The sequence below is a fragment of the Equus przewalskii genome, chromosome 31 (genome assembly GCF_037783145.1).
Source record: "Equus przewalskii isolate Varuska chromosome 31, EquPr2, whole genome shotgun sequence".
Classification (NCBI taxonomy): Eukaryota; Metazoa; Chordata; class Mammalia; order Perissodactyla; family Equidae; genus Equus; species Equus przewalskii.
Genome location: NC_091861.1, coordinates 21253337 through 21277338, shown reverse-complemented (window position 1 = coordinate 21277338; position 24002 = coordinate 21253337). Strand labels below are relative to the sequence as shown.

Here is a 24002-nt window from a genome sequence, read left to right as displayed (position 1 = left end):
CAGGTAGAATAAGGCATTTTAGAGAGATAATAGAGAGTAACCTAAGGCCTGGAGATAGTAAAGGCCGGGGCCCGTTCAAGAAAAGGCAGGTAATCCACGGTGATGTCAAGGTAGGAGGATACCAAGAAGGAAACAGTGGGAATTCGACCCTGAAGGTCTCACTGGGAGTGTTTTGATTTCCAGGAGGAGAAATTTGAACTTTATTTTGTATGTCACAGGAAGTGACGTGGCCAAATCCATGTTTCAGAAGGTGATATTTGTGGCTATTCAGAAGATGGAGTGAAGAGAAGAGTCTGGAAAGAGGGAAAACAAGTCACATGAATTAGCAAGCAATGAGAGCTGGTGCTAGGGCAGCGGTAATAGGAAAAGAGCAAGTGATATGCCAGCTACACACATTGACTGTAGAAAGAGGACAGAATTTGGAGATGGAATGAGTAAGGGCGAGAAATACTCAATTATTATTATTATTGTTATGGAACTGAGCTTCCTTCCTAAACTTCCTTTATAAAACAACCTGCTAAACCATGAAATAAAGCTCAAGGTAGAGTCAGTTTGAACTCTGTCCCATGGAAACTCAAGAATAATGCTCTTTGAATCTGATCTACATATTGCCCCATACATTTGTTGTGTGCCTGATGAATGGGCACACCTGTACTGAGAATATCCATTGCATTTCATTATGATGTGTGGATTGCTCATTATTCAATAAGATATGGGACCCAGGTGCCTGGGAAGATACAGCTGTACAGGCTATGGAATATGCATCATCTTGATTATTTTTCTTCTCTCTGAAGGTGATCCCTAGGAAATGTCTGCTGGTCAATAGGGGGCAGTGTTGCATAGTAGAAAGAGCACAATTGTGTAGTCAGAGATTTAGGTACAATCCCTGGCAGGCTGACTGTCCCTTAATCCCAGGGTTCCCAACCCTGGATTCCCAGAGCATCTTCAGAATTACCTGGGGTTTCCTTTTAAAATATAGATTCTCATAACTCTATCCCTTGGAGATTCTGGTTCACTCGATTTGAGTAGGGCCCTGAAATAGATGTTTTGTTTTTTTTTAACATTCTAGGTAATTTTGATAGCTAGCTAAATTTCGGAGTTAGTGATTTAATCTTCCTGAGTCTCAGCTTTCATAGGATTGCTCTGAGCATCAAATGAGAAAATACACCTGGATTTTATAAACGTTAAATCACAATAAGATATCAATTGGTAATTAGATTACTTCTTGAAATAAGCTCCCCATCCCTTTTTTAAAGACTTTTTCAATTTTTCATCAGTTTGAAGCTTGACTATATGAAAGCATATCATATTTGTCTGATTTTTATGCATTGTGATAGCAGAGAGAAAACTAATGAATTTTGTCCAATAATACACATAATACATAAAATGTAGAATTAATTGGATGATGCTTTTAAATGTTGAAGAGGTAATAGAAAATAGAAGGCCCTTGCTTGAAGTTTTTTGACATTTCAGGAATAAAAGACAGTTCGTAACAGTGGCAAGGAAATGTAAACAGAAATTGCTCGTATATATTTTTAATACAAAACTCACATTTATTATCGACACCGAGATAATTTAATTTACAAATACACTCTAACTTCCCAGTTATAAGAGCAATAGCTTAAGTTAAATACATTGTTCTCTTCTTCTTCTCTTTCAAGCCAAAAACAATTCAACAGACAAAACAACACCATAAACTTTGTGTCAATGATAGCAAGAGAGATTTTCAACACATACTTTTTTACAAAGAGTCATCCAAGTGAAAGAGAATTCAGCAGCTCAATACACCCACTGTAGAACCATACGCAGCATAAATGTCAGTTGGCCTTGAAGCTTATAGCATGTTTTAATCAGTTTCAAAACCTTTATTCACAGTTTCTGTGTAACTAGAGTTACCCGGCCTTCTCAGTTCTGAGGGATTTTCTAGCACGTAGGTCCACCATGTTCTATGACAGAACCACGGTATCTCCTTCCTCCTACTGTCTCTCAATTTTCATCTTACGCTTCTTCAACCCTGCGCCTGGATAACTTCCAGGTTAACCCATTCTGAGTCATATGTTCTTCCCCTGGGACTGATGTTGAGTCACCTCCAAAGGTCAAGTTGTTCTTCTAGGGAGCCATTCTGGCACATTCCTTCTGTTCTTGATACCATCTTTAATTCCCTCCAGCCAGGAACTGGTCACTTGAGACTATTAGCCTGAAGGTCATTCAGCAGATTTAAGTATATATTTGATTTGAGGAACCTGGGGTAGGAGTCCTTTTCCATAAGCGTGTATATGACTTTCTGGGCTTCATCAAAACATGTGAGGGTTGGTGCTTTGATCTTCTTGGCTGTCGATTCTCGAGTGTGAAAGTCAATATTGATCTAAAAAGAAATCCTCATTAGTTAATATGTACTTTCAATTTATTGCATTATTTTATGCTGTTACTCTGTCTTTTCAGGACAGTGGCTTTAAGCCCTCATTTCAATCAGCTCAAATATCTCTTGAAAGCCTACTCTAAACCAGCCCTATACTAGGTATGGAGGAGCTAAAAAGAAATATCACAAGTAAGTCTTCGCTCCAAGTGAGCTCATAGCATCATTGAGAGATACAAAAGAGGCAGACATGAAAAATTAAATATCCATGCAAGGTGATACATGCATCAGAAAAAGTGATGCGGACATTTAAGATTTACAGGGGGAGAAGGCACATGGCGCAGCTATTTTCTGGTTGAACCAACAGCATTTGACTGGAAGGTGGGCACAACTGCTAACTGGAAATATTTTTGCTGCTGCAATTGTACATATTGCACTATTGTAATAGTGTATTTTACCCTAATCTAAGATGAACTAGCTCATTAAGGACTCCCTGACATGCACTTCTGCCCAGCAACACCAGTACCCCTTACCCCACCCCCATCATGTTAGCTAATTTTGCAAAATCAATCTTGCATCCAATCTTTTCACAAACATAGAAAATTAGATTATCATTGCACTGAACTAGGTGCATGTACCTAAATATATAGCAGTAAAATCATGATACTCAAAAAGGATTTCATCTTGCCATGTTTGTGGAATGTTGTTTCTGTATCTAAGTTCCTTTACATATAAACGCATGATAATGAACTTAATACTCACTTGTTTAGCAGCATCTGAATGCACAAACGCTTTGTATATTTTCTCTGCTTTGCAACGCAAAAGATCAGACTCTGTTTTTTTATAGTCTTCACAAGCCAGCCAGAACTCAATATTCTCCTCACTGAACTCAGACTTTAGGAAATTTCCAAAGACATCTTGACCAGCTACAAAGACAAGGCAAGGGATAAGATAATTAAATTGATTGAGCCAATAAATGAATAACTTGAATAAGAAATTTGCAAGAAAAATACTATTGCATTTTCTGTGTACAAAGATAAGAGATGGCTGCTGCTGAAATAGCTGTGTCATACTTTGTAGAGATGGGAAGGCCTTATAGATTCCTTCATTTGTAGTGTATCTGGGGCCAAACAAACATATCCACACACACACTTTGTGGTGGCTATGAAACCATGCTTTCCTTCCATCTACTAATTAAATTAAAATTCTCCTCTGCTGATTATGAAACAATCTCTCTTCTTATAAATAGCAGCTCTTAGCCAGACTGTAGAGTATTTTAGGGAGGCAAACGTTAACAAAGGGCGTTAACATCACGTTAATCATTAACAAATATAATTTCCCCATCCAATTCATATTAGTCAGAAAATGTGATGCCTATGTATGACCTATGTGTGATTATAATTGCTGGTGTTAAGAGACTTTTAAATGGGCTATTTCTATTCCATTTATTTGTTAGGCTGAATCATAAACGAAGTCAGATAATAAGATGGATAAACCAGGTTGAACTTCCTGATCTCCAATCAAGGCTCCTGACCCCAGTAGAATTGCAGTGCCCGTGAGGAGGGTAAGGCAAGCTGGTTTCATTCTTTACCTTCTCTCATCGGAAACTCTCCACATGACTCTGTGTTTCAAAATTCTTTGTATCGTATCTGTGTTATAACATGTGTCATGTCGTATATAATGCAGTTATGTGCCATGGGTCTCAATTGCCTGCAGAGCAGTAAGGCAGCGAGGCACTGTGTTTTGGGTTTTGAATCCTGGGTGCTTCTAAAATTCCTGCCACATAAAAGTGGGCTGAATGAGCGAGTTCATGAATGTACGGAGGATAAAATCATTAACTGACTGGATGAATCCTACTCCACACGTCCAACGATACAAAAAGACATTCTTTAGGTAACTTTCAGAAGAGCAGTTCACATGTGAAGATATTTGGTTTACTTTTAAAAACGTTAAACTTCCAGCATAATTTTTAATGTTGCTCCTATCATGATCCGTGGAAACACCAAATTGTCTGGGCAAATTTGTCTAAAGGACAGTGACAGAACTGGGTGTTAAGTCAACATTCCACCACCATGGGGCATAATATGCTAAAGCCATCAGTGACAACAGAAAAATCAGAATACAGCTTTTCATACACTCTGCTAGCCAGAATACTATGTTTTAATGAAGCCACTCAATCTCTTAGCATATTGAGCTAAACCCAAAACATTCAGTAGTTAATCTATACTTACTTTGGTTGGCAAGAAGTTTTTCCAGAGACTGAGACCATTGCATTACTTCATCAGCAGAGAGTCTGCAGAGGACAAAAATTTACATCAATTAGTAAAAGACTTTTTCATGTAAGCACAAATGAAATTAGAATAGCTGCTGCATTTTGAGAACTTCGCAAATGAAGACTCTAGTTCTAATAAATTTTATTAAAATTTATCTATAAGAAAACAAAATTTCCCTTAGAGTTACTATAGTTATGAAAATATCTGCCAAGAAAATGTGAAAAAATCCAAATACACACCCTCCAACAGTATAATAAATAGCAAATATATGCACACACATGTGTGTATTTAGTTTACATTGGTACTAATGCAGCCTAATCTTCTTAGGCTTATTGCTTAAAAGAAATGAAGTCCATTCTGTGCAATATGAATTTCTTGCTAGTCTATAGACCTAAGGCATAGGCTGCTTTTATAATGATAATTCAATGTATTAGCATACGTACATGTCCTTAGACTTAGAAGATTTCATTCCAGATTCCAGATGTGGGATCATAGATCTCAGATATGCTTTCACGTCCATCCCACTATAAAAAACACAAAAGTAATTATTCATACTTCCTCAATAGAATACACTTTATTTGTAAAAAGAAAAGAGCCTGAAATAAACTTCTCCAAGGAATGAGGCAATAGTAAAAATAGTTGATACAACATTTTGCTATGTTAAGATTGAGCCCATTTTTATGGGCCAAAGGCTGGAAAAATTCCCACCTTAATTTATTGCCCTATTGTGATTCATTTTTTTAATGCAACTGAATATACTTATAGCTCAGAACGGATAATCGCTCTGATCTGGCCAAACGAAATGCTCATATCTTCTTCCATTCATTCCCAATCCTTCTGCCATTAAAGATAATCTAAGTCAAAATTCACAAAATGAGACACTGAATGAACTTACAAAGTCTTTGGCCTCCTTTTTTGCGTTTTGTCGTCTAGAAGTGACTGATCCGTTCCTTTCAAGTCCTTTGGATTCTCAGAGAAGAACATTCCTGGCATTTTGTCTAACCTTGGCGTGGAGATGGCTGCTGCTCGTATCGTCCTCGCAAGGCAAGTGTCTGCTGGCCGCCGTCTCTGCTGCTTTATATAGCAGTCTCTTGCTGTTCAAACGAGACTGTTTATCAAGTGATGTTACCACAGACACTGGAAGTTCCCTCTTTCTTGGTGTGTTGTGACGTGTATCTTGAAAAAAAAAAAGCCTACAGTGATGTTTTGTGGTTGAAACCTAACCGAACGAGACTAGGTCACTTGATTTGAAAGAAAGAGAATTAAACATACAGAGACACACACATATATATCACATGCCTACAGCATTAGCTGTATGAGTCTTTCCTTCCAGGGGATGCTTGTTTCTTCATAAAAATTGTGTATTTCAATAAAATATTTCATTTGGTGGATATATCATATCACATAGAAGCTCAATATTAGTGATGTATTCAGCGTGAAGAAAACTAACACTTTTTTGTTTGATTATTTGTGCAGATATGTGGTAGGAAGCAGAGTTATGAGAGGTTATCTTAACGTTGCCCCACTCCAACTCTCATCCATTATTTCCATGGCAAGAAGTTTTTTCTTTTAAAGCATGAAAGAATGTTTTTTTTTTAAGATTGGCCCTGAGCTAACATCTGTTGCCAATCTTTGTTTTGTTTTTTTCCTTCTCCTCAAAGCCCCCCTGTACATGGTTGTCTATTCTAGTTGTGGGTGCCTCTGGTTGTGCTATGTGGGACACCGCCTCAGCATGGCCTGATGAGCAGTGCTATGTCTGCGCCCAGGATCCGAACTGGCGAAACCCTGAGCCACCAAAGCAGAGCACGCAAACTTAACCACTTGGTCACGGGTCCGGCCCCCTGGCAAGAAATTTTCATGTTAGTGTTTCCCAACGTGTGTGCTAGATACTCAACTGATGATATATAAGGTGATCTTGAGGGGTGCATGGATTTTAATATTTATTAAGAATATAATTAATATATCAAACTGTGATTTTTTTGTGTACTACTGCTTAGGATAAAAACAAAGTAAAATTAAAACAAAACTATAAACAAAAGTATAGTTAACACAAAAATATGACACATATGTAAATATACTGATACTAAAGAATTGCGCAGTATCAGAGGAAAAATGTTCATAGTAAAATAAGAGTATATTTGGTCAGGCCAATAATGCATACTTCCGAGGTGATGATCTTTCAAATTTCAGCAGTAGCTCTGGTGAGGTATAGTCTAATTGTAATGAAGATTAGAGATTGATCAATAACCCCAGGGGCTGGCCTGATGGCATGGTGGTTACGTTTGCATGCTCCACTTGGTTTCTGTGCTCCACTGTGGCGGCCCGGAGTTTGTGGGTTTGGATCCCAAGTGTGGACCTACCCACCACTCATCAAGCCACGCTGTGGTGGTGACCCACATACGAAATAGAGGAAGATTGGCACAGATGTTAGCTTAGCAACAATGTTGTTCACCAAAACATTTTTTAAAACCCCAAGGTATTAGATGCCTAGTCACTGATCAGGGTAGAGGAATTAGTGCAATATGAGCTCTTATGGAGTTTAAATACAGAGTGTGGTTTGTTTACAGAGTGCCCAGTTTAACTTAAACCTCCTTTGATTTTTGCCCCCCGAGAAGATAAAACAAATTTTACTTAGAGAGGCTTCTGATGGAATTAGGTAAAACTAACAAAAAGGAAAAGAGTATTACTTGCCCTATCTTGGTTCTATCACCAGGATAAAAGATATTTGAAGGAATCACATTTATGACGTTTCAAAATTCACTCACTACACAGTCATGAACATATAATTGTATGTATATTGTATGAAGCATCATTTGATGTTCAAAAAAATAACATGATGCATTAAGAAAGGGAACTAGTGAGATGAACTGGCCACTTTGGAAGAGACCCAAATAAAAATGATGGGGTTCAAAGACTGATGACATAAAGAGATTTGTTTGTGTATTTCTTTTGGTTCAGTCCATGCTTACGTTTATGTTAAGATCTTCTGGCTCATGTTTGTTTATCTAGTCATCTCTCATTCCTCTGTATAATTGTGGGTAAGTTATGTCACAGAAAAATGATTTATAGTTTACTTTTAATGACCTGCTATTATTAATATCCAAATATACTGACAATTTCCAAAGTATGTTTCTGTAACAAGTTCCTTTGGATGTTAATGAGCATAATGACAACTACAACAGCAGCAGTTGCAAAGGTTACGGGGTCGCATTAGTCTGGGAAATGTTGGGTTAAAGTTAAATAAGCTTCTTAAACTGATCAATGCAGATCTTCTGGGAGCTTTTGATAAGTTAATGCACATTTGTGGGTCTCTAAAAGGAGGGTAGAATATGCAGCAGTTTCATAACATTTTAGAAAACTGAACCCTCATTAGGTAGGAAAAATAGTTTGCAGAAATAACGTTCTCGGGCTGGCCTAGTGGTGCAGCAGTTAAGTGTGCATGTTCCACTTTGGTGGCCTGGGGTTTGCTGGTTGGGATCCCAGGTGTAGACATGGCACTGCTTGGCAAGCCATGCTGTGGTAGGCATCCCACATATAAAGTGGAGGAAGATGGGCATTGATGTTAGCTCAGGGCCAGTCTTCCCCAGCAAAAAGAGGAGGATTGGCAGCAGATGTTAGCTCAGGGCTAATCTTCCTAAAAAAAAAAAGAGAAGAAATAATGTTCTCTTGACACCCTATTTAGAAAACTCTGGTCTGAGATAGAAATCAATATTCGCTTCTTATACATTAATAATTCCTTTAAATCTCCAACCTTCTGCTACCTCAATATAGACTTTCAAGCTTAAGTATTTGCAAACAATTATAATTGCATGCTTCCAAGCCTAAACAGAGAGCTAAATTCCTGATAGAGGGGGTCCAGCCGAACTTCCCATATCACAGTTGGCTGTTGAAGCCACCTCAAGGGCACAGTAATGGAGCTGCTCTCTCAGAGCTGCTCGCTAGCACATCCAAAGCCTCTATGTGCCAGAGGTAGGCAAATTTGGTGAAGCTGCATCAGCAAGGGCTGATAAACCTGTGACTGGGCACTGGAAGTTCCCTTCACTTGTGCATAGTGTCTCTGTCTGGCCCTTCTTTGTAAAACTCATTAAGAAAAGATGAATGATCAAATGGTAACTTTACTGAATCAAGGACTTTGGCTGAAATTGTAGAGGATTTGATAAAAGCCAATAGAAGAAAGAGTGGCTCTCCCAAACATAGTCTTGTTTGTGTATTTCCTCTGTGAAACTGTGCTTAAATAACTAGGTTGGAGTCTTAAGAAAAGGAATACTTCATGCAGTCTTCATGTCATCTTTATTTTTTAATTAATAGACTTTATTTTTAGAGCAATTTGAAGTTGAGTGGAAAGTACAGAGAGTTCCACATACTCCCTCTACCTCCCATGGCCTTTGCCACCATCCACATCCCACATCAGTGTGGTATATTTGTGGTATATATCGATGACGAACATATATTGAAACATCATTATCATCCAAAGTCCTTAGTTAACATTATGGTTCACTGGTGGTGATGTACATTCTATGAGTTTTGACAAAGGTATAATGACGTGTATCCATTATAGTATCATACAGAATAGTTTCCCTGCCCTAGAAATCCCAGTGTTATATTTTAAAGTGTCTAGGAGATTGGTTCAATAAAATGGTTCAGACTGTGTCTATCAATTTCGATGGGGAAAGTTTTACTCTTTGCTAACTTGATTTTACATTTTGGTTCCAATTACTCCAACTGCCTGAATCCTAGTAGAGAGCACTTGGTTGAATGACTTTTTCCAACTTAATATTGATTAAACTGATGTTAAGCCTTTATAAGATTGCTGAAATTTTGTTGTGGACATTAGGAATTATGAGGAAAAGGACAATAATGAGTACAAGATTGTGTCTTAAAAGTAAAAATGTATCTATACTGTTGAGTCAGTGACATGAACAGCAATTTGGATCCATTGAAACAAGATGTCTTGATTGAACAAAGTTTAATTGCAGGCCTACAATGTGTCAGACTTAGTTACTGCAAATAGAGAGATGAATGAATCTCTCTCCTAAAGAGTTCACAGTATAGTAGGGCAGAAAGTATTTAAGCAAGTAATCAAAGTGAAAAATGCCATCGGAGAGGAACGTACAGAGGAGTGATTAACTCCAGAAGTTGAGACAGAAGAAAAGTGCTGTTGCCACTTACTACACAATCAGCCCGTGTCTATTCTCTGCCCATTTCTGCATTCAAGATCAATATCCCTTGGAAAGTACAAAGGACTACAATGGAGAAACTGGTCTTCAGCAAGTAGACATCTCGCACATGTAGAAGATCATGGAAGAAAGGATCCTATAAGTAAACACAAAGCTTTGCAGAGTTTAAAAGGGGCTCTGAAAGACTGTTGAATTAGCATAACCACTCAATGGTTAGGGAATTAAGACAAAGCTCACTACTGGGTCTTTTTTTTGGCTCTGACAGCCTCCAGGCTTATAGGTAGGGCCACCAACAGTGTTTCAGCTCCATTTCAGAGTTTGTTGGAAAAGCTTCAACAAAGATGAATTTGGAAGGATTTTTCTCTATGTCCAGATAGAATGTTGGTGGGGACATTGATACCTAATGTTATATTGTTTATGAATGAGGATTAAACATTTTAGCCTTGCTTATAATTTTATTTTCTAAATGAAGAAATCAGCTGATAGATTTTAAAGAGAAGATATTTGCAACTTGGTGAAATTCAGTGATCTCAGTAACTGCCAACTGAGCAAGATAAGAATCTAGTTTCTTTTTCTCACTCTGTTCTAATCAGTTTATAGTCAACACTGAACACCTCCTTTCTATAATTTAAGAGATTATAAGAAAACTGAATGTGGGACCTTCAGTGAACTGAGCTCATGGAATTCTATAAACCTCACTCACTCTAGATCTCATCTTACAGCAAAGTTCTCATTAATAGGCCATCTTCCAAGTCATTCTTGAAAATCCTAAAAAAATCTTTGATTAACATTGTCTCTGACAATATTATGCTTCCTCCACAATGGACTCATTTTCCTTTACTACCGCTCTAGGCTCTATTATCATTTCAACAAAGGAGAGTAGTCATGTCAGACTCTATTTGACTATGCTTTGCAAATAAAATTTACCAAGTACTGAAGCAGGTGTCTTATTCCTAAGTTCAAATAGATGGAAAACTATGCTATAAGAACATTGACGCATTATTTGCTGTTGGACTGGAAAATTCTGTTATATAACACAGGACATAAATGCAAAAACAAAGATACTCAAAGGTCAGCATGGAGAGAAAATTTGTAAAGGAAAGTATATTTGAATTATTAGGGAACCACTTCAATAAATGACTTTTAATTTTCCAAATTTCCAATAACACCATTCCAGTGATTTCCTTTTGCTTTTACTACACATTAAAGAAGTCAACACCATTGCCTTATTTGCTTTGTTCTTCCCCATTAATTATGTGATTTTTCCTAGAAAAATCTATCCAGGTTGCCTGACATGCCCTGTTCTTTCCAAAGGCACACCATTTATTTCTTGTGGCTACATTATCAGTACTTCCTCCATGTCTTTTTGAATATTTTGTTTTTATTTACTTTTTTTTTTTTTTTTTACCAAGTATTCATGTCAGACATACTGGACGTTTATTTCATAATAAATGGCATACTCTCAAAATAAGTCATATTCTTCCCGCTTGCATAAGCACCTTTAAGTCAGTAGAGAGCAGCCACTCTGAGCATGAATCTACTATTATTGTGGGTACAAATGGTCTGTGGTGTTCTACTCTTTCCTGTGTCTGCTCTGTCCTTTTCAAATAGCCTTCGTTTATTATCCTATTTATCTTCTATTTTTTAAATTAACCCAAAGTTTTCGAGCCCATTGGATCCTAGTGAAGTGTTGATTTGGCTGTGTTTCATGGTCTGTGGCTTCAATACCAAGCTATAACTTTGGGCTGTCTTGTGAGTTTGATTAAATCAGCTGACTTCTTGTCGGTTTCCTCTGTACAGAAGTCAAAGGCAATCATTAAGCAACTCACAGATAGGGCAGTGGTGTAGAGAGATTTTTGCTCCTTTTGAGGTTCTACAGTGATCAGAACTAGACCCAAACAATTGAGTATTTTGGTAGAATTTGTTATATAGGTAGTATGTTTTCCATTTTCATGTCTATGTAGCTCCCTTTGCCTAGACTTCTCTGTCCTAAAACTCAGTGAATTTGGCAACCCAACTGCTCCAAATGCAGGGCTCTTTCTGGCATTGTAGCTCTGCATTCTCTGGGCCAATCTTCCAGACTGTTTCTTTCTCAACCAATATTTATTTGTCCTGATCTCCTTTTCTCTTAGCTAGTGTACTTCTCTAAACTAACACGTTCAACAAATGTACAATTGTATGTTCAGATGTTAGTGATGTGGAAATATCAGCCTATTTCTGCCAACCCCAATCTAATTTTCTTGCCACCTGCTTTTTACAGATACTCATAGCTGGAAATATTGATCACTCCCGCCCACAGACCTTCTCCAGCTCCAGTTTCTGAGCCAATCCATTCTGAGACTGCAAAGAGCTAAGTCATATCAGTCTGAATTAGGATTGGTGGAAAGTTTCCGCTGTGGGGTCTGCTGTTAAGATAGGATTTTCACGGTTGCAAGTGACAGCAACCCCATTTTGAGCAATAACTAGCTTAGACAAACAAGAAGATAACTGGAAATGTCCTGGAGGGGACTTCAAGGACTAAAAGGAAATGCTGAATGAACTAATCCTTCAAAGGTCAGCTGAACCTCAGCCAGGCCTCAGAATATTTGTAAATTATGACTTTGCTTTGGACCAGGGACAGGTACAAATTGAGGAAACATGGCTGCCACCTACAATGAAGTTCATATTCCTCACTTCCAAGGATAGCAGACTCTTAAAGTATAAATAGCCCTTCTTCCAGTCTCTTCTTATCGCTGTTTTTTTCCCCTGTGTATTTTGTCTTGTTTTCAATTAGATTTCTAGAAGCAGAACAGCTGGGCAATATATTTGGTGAGAACTCAAAGTTAGAAGAAGCTCATAATCTTGTTTTTTGTCTCAGATGATACGAAAGATCAGGAGAGATAAACTTATAAACTGCTACTATTTTCTGTGAAAATCAGGTAACTTTTACTCTGAGAAATTTTTATGTGTGTGTGCGTTTTTTTTTTTTTTTGGTCATTGAGAGGTTTTAAGTTCTGCTTCGTCTTGATTTGGTGTCTTGTTTATGAGTCTTTGGCTTTTTCCCCTGTGATTCTGTTTTGCCCAGGCTCTTAGTTGAGACAGTAAGATCTTAACACACCAAAGAGAGTGTATAGAAATTTTAAAGGCAGCCTGCTGTGTGTGGGAGTTTGTTCCATTCTTCTAGCCTGGAGGTTCTTTTCTCACATTTTACTTAAGCAAGGTTGAGGTGTCTTAGCCTCCCCCGTTTGAAAGAGGGAGCAAGCAGTACAAACGAAGGGAGGTGGTTAGTGATGTTTGCACCAAATTACAGCAGAAGGCTGGGTGTGTGCAAGAAAGCAGGGAAGCTAGGTCAGAATGGGGTAAGGATTGGAAATGTCACAGTGGGGCTGGCAATGTCCATGATGATCTCTGAAACTGATCAGTCCTTCTCCTGACTCCACTGTTCACTATGAAACAGCAATTGATTCCTGAAAAACCAGAAACCTCTTTAGAATATGGCAATTGCATCCTGAGTTACATGACCCTAGTCAATCCAGGAAATCATATCCTTTAAAACAAGTAGCTTGTAGAGGCTTACGTTTTATAATTCATCCTTTACATCTCGAAATGAATCATGATTCACCCTGCATAGAAAATTAAAAGCTTCTGAGAAGATCTTCAAATGATCGGTAAATTAGGATTTTCCCCCTTTAGGCAGAATTCCCCCTGATTTGGGACAGTTTCAAAGACAATGGAGTATAATACCAGGGAGAAGGTCACCATTTCACTTCCCTTTTAATTGAGAAAAGTTGTTTTACACAATCTACCACTTCAGAACCAACAATGAAAAAGGTTTGAAATGCTGAAGTTTGTTGGGTTTTTTTCTGGCAGAGACCATACCCAACTATCAAATCAAACATCAGACAGTCCAGAGGAAGAGGGTCTGGGCAGCTGTGGAGCTCTCTACGAGTGTGCCACCGTGTGCAGAACTGCTGCAAGATGAGGATGCTGATACAGGTGGTTGTGATCTCTTAGAAAGTACCCCCATGATTACATCAAATTAAAGTCTAGTTTAACCGCAGCCTAACTTGGTGGCAATAATTGATATTAATCAATGATTAAAACTGTACCCAACATTATATAGTAAACAAGCCATTATCCAAGTTTGTTTATTTTTTTTCAGAAACACAGTTCAGTGTTTAATTTGCCTTTCCTGCTAAAACCCTGGCATTTTGTACCCAAAAACCCTTTTCTTCTCTCTTGTCTTTATTCTTCCCTAAGTTACTTGGCTTCTGAAGGTACAGATGGCCGATGGCTACCTGATTTCACTGTGAAAACTTTACTTTGATTCGCTGTCTTCTTTTGTGAAATTAGAAGGAAGAAGAGAGGAAGCGAATGGATAGTTGAAAGATTAGGGCTTCGGAGGGTCCTGTCTCCCAAGCTCGAAAAAAATCTATAGTCTTTCAGTCATATTCTACAAACAGAGCAAAATTTTTCTGAACAAACTTTTTTGACTTGATTTTACAAAGGATGAGAAGGAGTTTGTTTTGCTCAAATGTCCAGAAAAATTCCTGACGCATATAAAGTACAAAAAATCATATGACGCGTATGAATAAGGGGTTAAGGGCTTAGACTAATTTATCCAACTGTTCAACAAATATTTGTTTGGTGCTTATTGTATGCTATTCGCTCTGCTAGATATTAGGGAATCTAGAGGTGAATCTTATTCTGGAGAGAGACAAATAAATGGGACATTTAGAAACATGTGTTACATGTACAATGTGGGGTTAAGTATAGGGTACTTGGGGGGCTGTACGGTGGCACCTAACCTGGTGTCAGCAGGGTCATGAAAAATGTGCTCACTCAATGAATAATACTTATGATGTGCCAGTTATTCTTCCAGGGAAAGAGGGCAGACAACTGCATATGCCTTTTGCTCTTTGCCCCTCCTCTTTATGCCATCTGTCTGAGCAGCCATCTTGTCACCATGAGGTTTCAAAGGATGAGAACCAGAGGCTAAAGATGGCTGAGCAGAAATGTATAAGGATCTGAGACCCTGATGCAATCCTGGAGCCACAGTTCCAGGCTGGTCAGCGGATCTCCAGATCTTTGTACATGAGGAAAAGAAAATGACCCAACTTAGTCATCTCATCACATTATGTCACGGTTTCTATTTTTATTATTTTAAAAGATATAGTCTGTGTGATTTTTTTTTTTTGAGGAAGATTAGCCCTGAGCTAATGTCCATGCCTGTCTTCCTCTACTTTATATGTGGGACACCTGCTACTGCCACAGCCATGGTTTGACAAGTGGTGCGTAGATCCGCACCCAGGATCCGAACCAGCGAACCCAAGGCCGCCGAGGCGGAACTTAACTGCTGTGCCACCAGATGGGCCCTAGCCTGTGTGATTTTTCACTGTTGTCTTAGTTTGTGGTTGTGTTCCTCCCCATTAACTTGAAGGTTGCATTTTTGTCTTAGGGATTATCTTTCTGACTATGACTTTATTATACATTTTATCCATTATTGCTTTAAAGGATGCCCCTTATTGACTATGCGTTATAATGCATGTAACATATTCTACTTTCCCTACTTCTCTACTTTCTCTCTCAAATTCAGTTTTGGTATGTGTATATTTTTAGCGTCTTTCTTAATATTTTCAAATACTTTTACCGGTAAACCAGACTTAACATCTTTAAGAGATATCACTTGACACCCAGCAATAAAAGAGAAGGAAATCAGTGGATCTTCAATTACCTCCACCCCTCTTTCCCTTTCCAACTTTTGTTGGTTGGAGCATCAGTGCCTCGGTGATGGGGACATGAGGGAATGGTGAAGGAAGACAGACTCAAGCCTTTCTGGAAGGAGTTCATGCTCCAGATAGAGATGAGGCCATGGGAAGCCTCCCCCTTTTCTTCTGGTTGCTTTCTTCAGCAATTTTGTCTTAGAGACTTCTTTGCAGGAAGCCATCAAGGACAGCTTAGAACAGCAGACTGTTGGAGATTCCATTCAGTTTTTCAAGATGACATGCCCAACCCCTGTGCAGCAAAAGCACAAAGCAGATGTCCTAGGTGGAAAACTGGCTGTGTGTTTGGGACTCCTCTAGATTCTAATCCATCACATCAACCCCTGTGGCCATCAGAATTTCTGCTAATATCTTTTATCATATGGAGTTTTTTCTGCCTAGTCTGAAAGCTTACTCTCCGCCTGTGCCTGGGTGTGGCAAAGAAAGTGGCTGGTGATCTCAGCTCGCTTATGAAAGGCTCTTCCCTCTCTGAATTTTTTTTTTTTTTTGAGGAAGATTAGCCCTGAGCTAACATCTTCTGCCAATCCTCCTCTTTTTGCTGAGGAAGCCTGGCCCTGAGCTAACATCCATGCCCATCTTCCTCTACTTTATACGTGGGACGCCTGCCACAGCATGGCTTGCTGAGTGGTGCCATGTCCGCACCCGGGATCCGAACCGGCGAACCCGGGGCCACTGAAGTGGAACGTGCGCACTTAACTGCTGCACCACTGAGCTGGCCCTAGAATTTTAATTCATCTAGTCCTCTTTGCTTCTACAACAATCTGATCTCTTTAAAAATTTGACATTTTTCAAAATTGCTGTCTTGAAAAGATATCTACACCCCCATGTTTACTGTAGCATTATTCACAAAGGCAAGACAAGGAACAAACTAAGTGTCCATTGATGGATGAATGAATAAGAAAATGTGGCATATATACACAATGGATTATTATCAGCCATAAAAAAGAAGGAAATCCTGCCGTCTGCGGCAATATGGATGAAACTTGAGGGCATTAGGCTAAGTGAAATAAGCCACACAGAGAAAGACAAATACTGTATGATCTCAGTTATACGTGGAATTTACAAAAAACGAACTCATAGATCCAGAGAACAGATTGGTGATTGCTAGAGGCGGGGGTGTGGGGAATGGGGGAAATAGGTGAAAGAGGTCAAAAGTACAAATTTCCAGTTATAAATCACAAGGACGTCATACACAGTAGGGGACTGTAGTTAACAGTACTGCATTGTATATTTGAAAGTTGCTAAGATAGTAAATCTTAAAAGTTCTCATCACGAGAAAAAGACTGGAGGTTTGTGAGATGATGCATGTTGACTAAGCTTGTGCTGGTTATCATTTTGCGGTGTAAACATTTACCAAATCACTCTGTTACACCCCTACCACTGCTACAATGTTATACGTCAATTATATCTCAATAAAACTGGGGAAAATTAATTAAACATTTAAATAGTAAAACTTCTAAGAAGTGCTTACAGAAAAAAATGATGTTTTTGTTATTTTTTTTGTTTTTCTTTTCATACTTGTTGCTTCAGGAGCAAAGCCTTTTATATTCTACTCAGAAACAGTATTCTGAACTCTGATAGATTCAGTGAAATTATGGATGTGTCCTGGGGATCCCAGCTGAATGGACTTTTCTCTCAAGTCTCAGGAACAAGGATGCACAGACACTGCTATTTCAGGGCTTTAAAAGGCAGTGCTGCCTTTCCTCTCATAATGTTATCTTGAAAGAAATACAGCTCACTGCTGTCGTACCACTTGCAGTGTCTTAAAAAAATGCAAAAAGTGGGGCTGGCTCGGTGGCATAGTGGTTAAGGATATGTGTTCCACTTTGGCGGCCCGGGGTTCGCTGGCCTGGATCCCAGGTGTGGACCTACATACTACTCATCAAGCCATGCTGTGTGGCATCCCACATACAAAATAGAAGGAGACTGGCACAGATGTTAGCTCAACGACAATCTTCTTCAACCAAAAAGAGGAAGATTGGCAACAGATGTTAGCTCAGGGCCAATCTTCCTCCCACACACACAAAAAATGCAAAAAGAATACATCGTCGAGCTTAAATAGAACAAAGGTAAAAAAAGGAGGCAAGCAAATATTATAGAAAAGTCAACCTGAGCATCGTACTGAGCTGACTGTTCTATCTGCATGCTCAGGACTCAGGTCAGATGTGTCTGGTTATTACGACTTACTTTTTCTTATACACCCCCCACCTCCACCCCCAGCTCCTGAGAAAATAGATCATATGGAGCCTTCTGATTAGGAAAACTATATCACTAATCTTTAAAGCAATTTGTGAGGTATTTATAATGACTCCCATTTTAGAGAAGGAAATAGAGATTCAAGGGGATTAAGTGACTTACCCAAGATCACACAGCTAGGATGTGATAGTCAATAGAGAAGGACAGAGATTTCCCACCCCATGCTCAGGACCTGTCTCTTTCTGTCCTCTGATCCCAGGAGCAGCTCTCTCTTGACAAACTGTCTTTCCTCCCTTTGCTAGTGGTCTATTCAGTGGCGTCTGCTCATAGTTCTTACTTCAGCCCCTAGATCCCCGGGGGCCTGCCAGTCTCTGCCTCTGGAGGCCTCATCTTATTGGGAAAAACCTCTTCATTTCCCTTAGCTCCACTTTCATTTTTCATTCCTTCCCCTTTTGAAGGAAAGCACACACACTCATACACATACACACACATCATGAATGTTTCTAAAAAAGGAAATCAAAACCTCCCATGGAAAGCAATTTCTTTCCCTCCTTTTTTTTTTTATCTCAGTGATAGGACATTTCACATCCCAGTTATGACTTCTCTGTTCATCTATAGGATTTTAGGTTACCATATCTTGAGTCTCTTCCTAAAATTTTCTTTTCAGAAATGGTGGTGAATGACCCTCACACACACACACACTATTTTCTCTTTCTAGGTTTAGTCTTAATTGTCTAATGTGACATTGTCCCTTACAGTCCATTTTTCATTTTGGATATTTTAGTTTCCATCCCTGGAAGTTTAACTTGAGTCTTTTCATTTCTGTATCTTTAGTTAACACATTCAGTCTTCCAACTTCTCGAATGCCGGGCTGCAGTTCTAACAACTGTTTTGACGTCCTTGCATACTAGTCATGTTACTGGTAGCATTTCTGAAGAAGCGTCATTGATTGATTTTCGGCTTCATTAACGGGTTGTGTTTTCCAGGCTTCTCTGCATGCCTGGTCATTTCTGACTGGACGCCAGAAGCTATGATTTTACCTTTTTGGGTGCTAGATGTATTTTCGTTCCTATAAATATTCTTGGACATGGTTAAGTTACTTGAAAACATTTTCATTTTTCCAAGTCAGGCTTTGTCAAGTGGGATCAAAGCAGCGTTTCATCGTAGGTTAGTTTTCCACCGCTTCTGGGGCGTGGCCATTTTTAGTACTCTACCCAACACCCTTTGAATTTTCAATCTTCCATTCTGGCTTTTGGTACTCCTTCTGCCCCTGTGTGACCTCTGAGTATTGTTCTTCTAATCCTTTCCAATGGTTCTTTCCTTGGCCTCTGGTAATTTCATCACAGGCACGTGCTAATCTATATTCAACTAATATTGAAGCGGAACCCTCTGGAAACTCTAGAGTCCTTTCTCTCTGTAGCTCATTCTTTTGCAGTACTTTTTCCTGCGGGCTCTGTCTGCTTTAGTTTCCCTGACCTCCAGCATTGCCTCCTCAACTCAGGGAGAATGCTGGGCTCTGCCGGGGTTCCTCCACCATGCCCAGGACACTTTCTCCAGCAGGAAACTGTGCAATCATGAGGCGTGCCTCATTTGTTTCCCTTTTCTCAGGATCGCTGTTCTGTCTGTCTGATGTCTTCAGAGCCCTAGAAGAGTAAATCTTTGAATAAAGAAATCCCAGCTTGGTGATACCCTTACATTCAGTGACCATAGTTTTTGCGTCACTTTTTGTCAATATAATTATTACCTAGTCCTAACTCCTTCTTGCTATGACATTACATGTTGACAAGCCATTCATATCCAAATTTTGTTCTTCATTCATATATTCATTTGACTGCTATTTTGACCTTCAGAACACTGTTATGCTGACCTTATTACATTTACTGGTGAATATAATATAATGATCATATGGATTATCAAATGAGCTGGATTGGTTCAGTTTTTAAAGTTGAGGTATTAGACTTTGTCTCTAGAGTGATGGCATCTGAGGTTCAGAAGAAATAATAGAAATGAACAAATTGGCTCATGCTGGTCAAATGACCAGTCTGAAGTCAACCATGCGTCACAGTCACAGCCAGGGGCAGCTCGTGGGAGCATGACTTCCAACCACTTGTCCTAACCTCCAGACCACACTTTCCATCATTCGAAACCCTGGCCGTGGTTAAGACAGTACAGCCTGCTTTGGTTAGAGTCCTTATGTCAAATGATAACTCGCAGGTTTGGGTGGGTAACAGGTAGATCTAGAAATCCATTCCTATAATTAACAGACACCACTTTCCCCTTCTTAACTGCAGGGAATAACACATTATATTTGCAATAGTTGGACCAATAAAAGAAACTTTGCCATAGTATAGGCATCTGGATATGAGAATCACATTTAAGAGACTGATTTCATGTCTTGATCCCTTTGTGTTATGATCTGGAAAGGGGTCAACTGAGGGAAGGGAAGGGATCTACAACAGGCTCATTATCAGAAGTTTTCATGCTATGCGCACTGGCACAAGTCTCCGTGCCAATTTTTCTTTTGTTGTACACACCAGTGATTCAAAAGAAATACTACCCAAGGCCACACTCATACCATTTTTTTCCTCCAGCTTCAGTAGAGAAGTAATTTTCCACCACTCATAAAAGTAATCATGATAGCTAATAATAGCGTGAAACGACAGATATAAAACTGTCAGATGTTTTAGATGACTTGGTCTAATCTTTGCCATTGTCCTTTGAGACAAATGTCATTATCTCCATTTAACAAATTAGACAACCAAGTTTCAAAAAGATTAACTTTTCTAACTAAATGTGTCAAAACTTGGAATAGAGCTGACTCTGACTTCAAAGTCAATGCTTGTTCCATTGTTTTAAGCTGCTCTCAACCTTCCTGCTTTGTGTGACTAAAAATGTCAATACCTCCAAGTGCCACTTCCCATAAGTGTGTGAGCACTGTGCACCCTGGAGACTTCTTCAGCACCACAAAGAGAGAAACTTTCCCATGGAGATCAAGTTTTCCCCTTACTTGGGTTGTCCTGAGGGCTACCCCTGTAGCTTCTTTTTTTTGCAACTGTGTCTTTCCCAAATTGGAATCTTGGGGTTTATCTCACATGTGTAGAGCCCACAGCTCATAATCAAAGCTGTTTGCTGGCAACTTATCTTCCATGGCTAAAAGGGGTTTCCCCCTCCCCAACTCCACCAGCTTCAGCAATTGCTTTCTTTTCCCAGGCAGTTCTTCTCATGGAAATTTTCACCAGTGTATGAAGACTGTAGTTTTTAACAGCATGTTAAGACCTTTACCTAATTTTCAAGTATGATTTGGAAACTTTAGCTCTTTCAGCTCAAAATTAGAACGACAATGCGCCATCTTATGAGATTTTAAGAACTTGGCTTGTGAGTTGCACAAGTTGAACATCCCTCATGAAAAGTCACTCTATCTTGCAGGTTCAAATTCATCTATTACCTAATTCCTTTGAGTGCATTTTGCAAATTTTAGTGTGGAGGGTTCTTTGCAGAGTGTGTTTTTTAAAGTCAATGTTTCAAGATCACCTAGTAGGACAACATTTTATGCCAAAATGAAAATATGAAAATACATTTTGATGGCAAGAAGCTAGGAAAGGAGTATGAGACCAACTTCAATAATACGATTCCAAGGCGATTAATGAGAACCCTACAACCCATGGGGGTTTCCATTAGAAAAATACTAAAATTTAGTTCTGCGAAATCTAGGGGCTTTCTGATGTTCAGCTGTAACACATCTGGACTGAAAAATTAAATCTCATTTCATGAGCATCCTGTGTCAGTTTCTTTGCAGTGCAGGAAATAGGTTCAAAAAAAGATGAGAAAGATACACAACAGCTATACAGGATGCCCTGCATACTGGTTCATACTAATGTGGCCATTTCCGGGAATCAGTGGTTGATTATTTTTCACATGATATACTTAAAACACAGTGATGGGAGAATATCCATATTCAATTAAAGTCTCAAGGACCTTTGCTGGTGCAATCACATGTTCTTATATTTATCATTAATGCCAACATGCAGACACACACATCTGAATGATATCTATGCTTTCTCCTGTTTCTCTTTTTATATACCATTCCAGAAACATTTTAAGATAATTCGCTTCACTTACATTTCAGTTCTGATATGTTACGCTTCTCCTAAAGGATCTCAAAAGATGTTTATTAGAAGGGCACACTGGTTTAAAAGTGTAACAGTTGACTTACAGATCTTTAGAGCATACTTTTTTCCCATATGTCAGTGAATGCAATACCATGAGATAGATGTTATTCTTCTTATATTTTACAATGGAAAACTCTAGGCTCAGATATTTTTTAAAAACCTGCTTAAGGTCACGCATCTAATAAGAAATATGTACTTGAGCGCTTGCTCTGTGCAGTGTTTCCTATGTATCCATCACTCCTCACAAGGACTCTAGGAAGACGGGACAACTTAATCTCCATTTGATGAATGAGGTGACTATACCTTTGGGAGGTTAAGTAACGAGCCTGAGTTTACACAATTCACAAGTTTTAGGGCTGGAATTGTTGGTCCTGGGAGTCTGATTTGACACCCAGTGGCTGTCCACTCTGCCATATTTTCTTTCCCTGGCCCACCAACTCCATCAAGACAGAGCAAGGACATGATCTCAGGGCCTCTGACTCCATTGCCCATGGAGCACCCTCTCTAAGATGTGCTTTCTAAGTACAGGGATCTAAGTGTGTAGAAGTTTCAACAAATTGATGGTTAGAACTGGCAGTGATCTCCACAACTGGAATTATTTTTTTACATGATTTATTACTTATAAGATTAAAACTGCAGAAACATCTGCCCCTGAGACATATCCTTCACCAAGAGTGATAGAAGATATTTTAGTAACTCAACAGTGAATGTCCGCGATAGCCTCTTATCTAAAAGAGTGTCCTTGAAAGTCACTGATTGCTACTGTGATCATAAATAAGTATTAAACATAATTAAGATAAAATCTCTCCAAGGCACTTCCCTTAACTATTTAAAGCATATACCCTATGTCCTTTGCAAAGCCTTGGCTTTGAGTCAGCCAGGAAAACCCTGTGAGAAGTGATGGTGGGTTATTCTCGAGGATAACCATTGACCTTCCTGTTCTGTAAACTGAGATCAAATTTCCCTTCAAGCAACTTCAAAGCCGCACGTATGGGAACACGTGCATGGTCAACCCACTGCTCTATCTTCAGAGATCAATTCTCCTTCTCGGTCTCACTCTTGAACTTCCCCTGTGACACCTGACATGAGGGAAGTGTTCCAGCTGGCAGTTTGTCAAGTTCTCTTCCAGGATGGTGGCAATGTAGGGCATCCTATCTCTGACTACGTAAATGACTCCAAAACTTTGGAAAATGCCGGTGTGAAAGCTGGTGACCACAATTAGTCACTGGCTGCTTCCATCAGGAGAGCTCTTTGCTCTTTTGGCTCCCTCTGAACATTCTTTACTTATTGTTGGGGCTTCAGAGTAGAAACTTTGGCTGAATGCTCAACTAGCAGACCTCCAGCTAGGGAACACACAGGTCTTGAAAATAAAGCTATGACTGTAGATAGATACCTAGTATGTGAATTAATGCTTGGAACTTATGTCTTTTTAGCTGGGGAGGAAATGCTACTGAGAACCTTAACTTCGAAAATTCAGACAGAAAAAAATCCAACAAAGGTCACAGATACCATAATGGATTAAATAGAAATTGACTTGTAAACCCCCTTCTGTCTCTTTCTGGATTACCCTTGTCCACACTCTTCACTGTGTCATCTTCAATGGATCTCCTGGGTAGTTTCTCAGTGAAAACATTTCTCCCCTGTGTATTTTAATCAGTTACTGTGATGGTTAAAGGGGAGGCACTTCAGTGCAGGGTTATCCCCTCCAAGCTGGATTAGCCCATCTAATGCTTGCTCTGAACAGTCTCCAAGTTTGGGACCTTCAAAGCTCATCTAAAAAGGGGATCTGCCAAACTATTCATTATTAAAGGGAGTTGACATGGAGTATTTGTTATGTGGAGGTTAAATTAGCCTATGAATTATAAGTACTGTTTAATTGGCTAGAGAAAGAGAAAAGCTTTGGGAGAGAGGAGCTTTCTGGGGCACTGTCGCTGCATCTCAGGCTGAAAGTGACCGTTGACGCCAGTATCCATGCCCAGCAAGCTCGAGAAAAAACCACGACTTCCTCACAGGATGCCGTCCTCCTGTCTCACAGCTGCTTTCAGCTGGCTCTCAAGAGGCTTACGATT

The 24002-nt window shown here is 39.2% G+C and overlaps 1 protein-coding gene across 1 annotated transcript; it reads right to left on the bottom strand.

Annotated features, from left to right (window-relative positions):
• Window positions 1-1532: 1532 nt before the first annotated feature.
• On the bottom strand, window positions 1533-5805 carry RGS1 (regulator of G protein signaling 1). Its single transcript, XM_008538810.2, has 5 exons — window positions 5525-5805; window positions 5073-5153; window positions 4588-4649; window positions 3119-3282; window positions 1533-2365 (listed from the first exon to the last, which is right to left on the bottom strand). The coding sequence occupies exons 1-5, from the start codon at window positions 5620-5622 to the stop codon at window positions 2180-2182; spliced, it is 591 nt and encodes a 196-aa protein (XP_008537032.2). The 5' UTR covers window positions 5623-5805; the 3' UTR covers window positions 1533-2179.
• Window positions 5806-24002: the final 18197 nt, after the last annotated feature.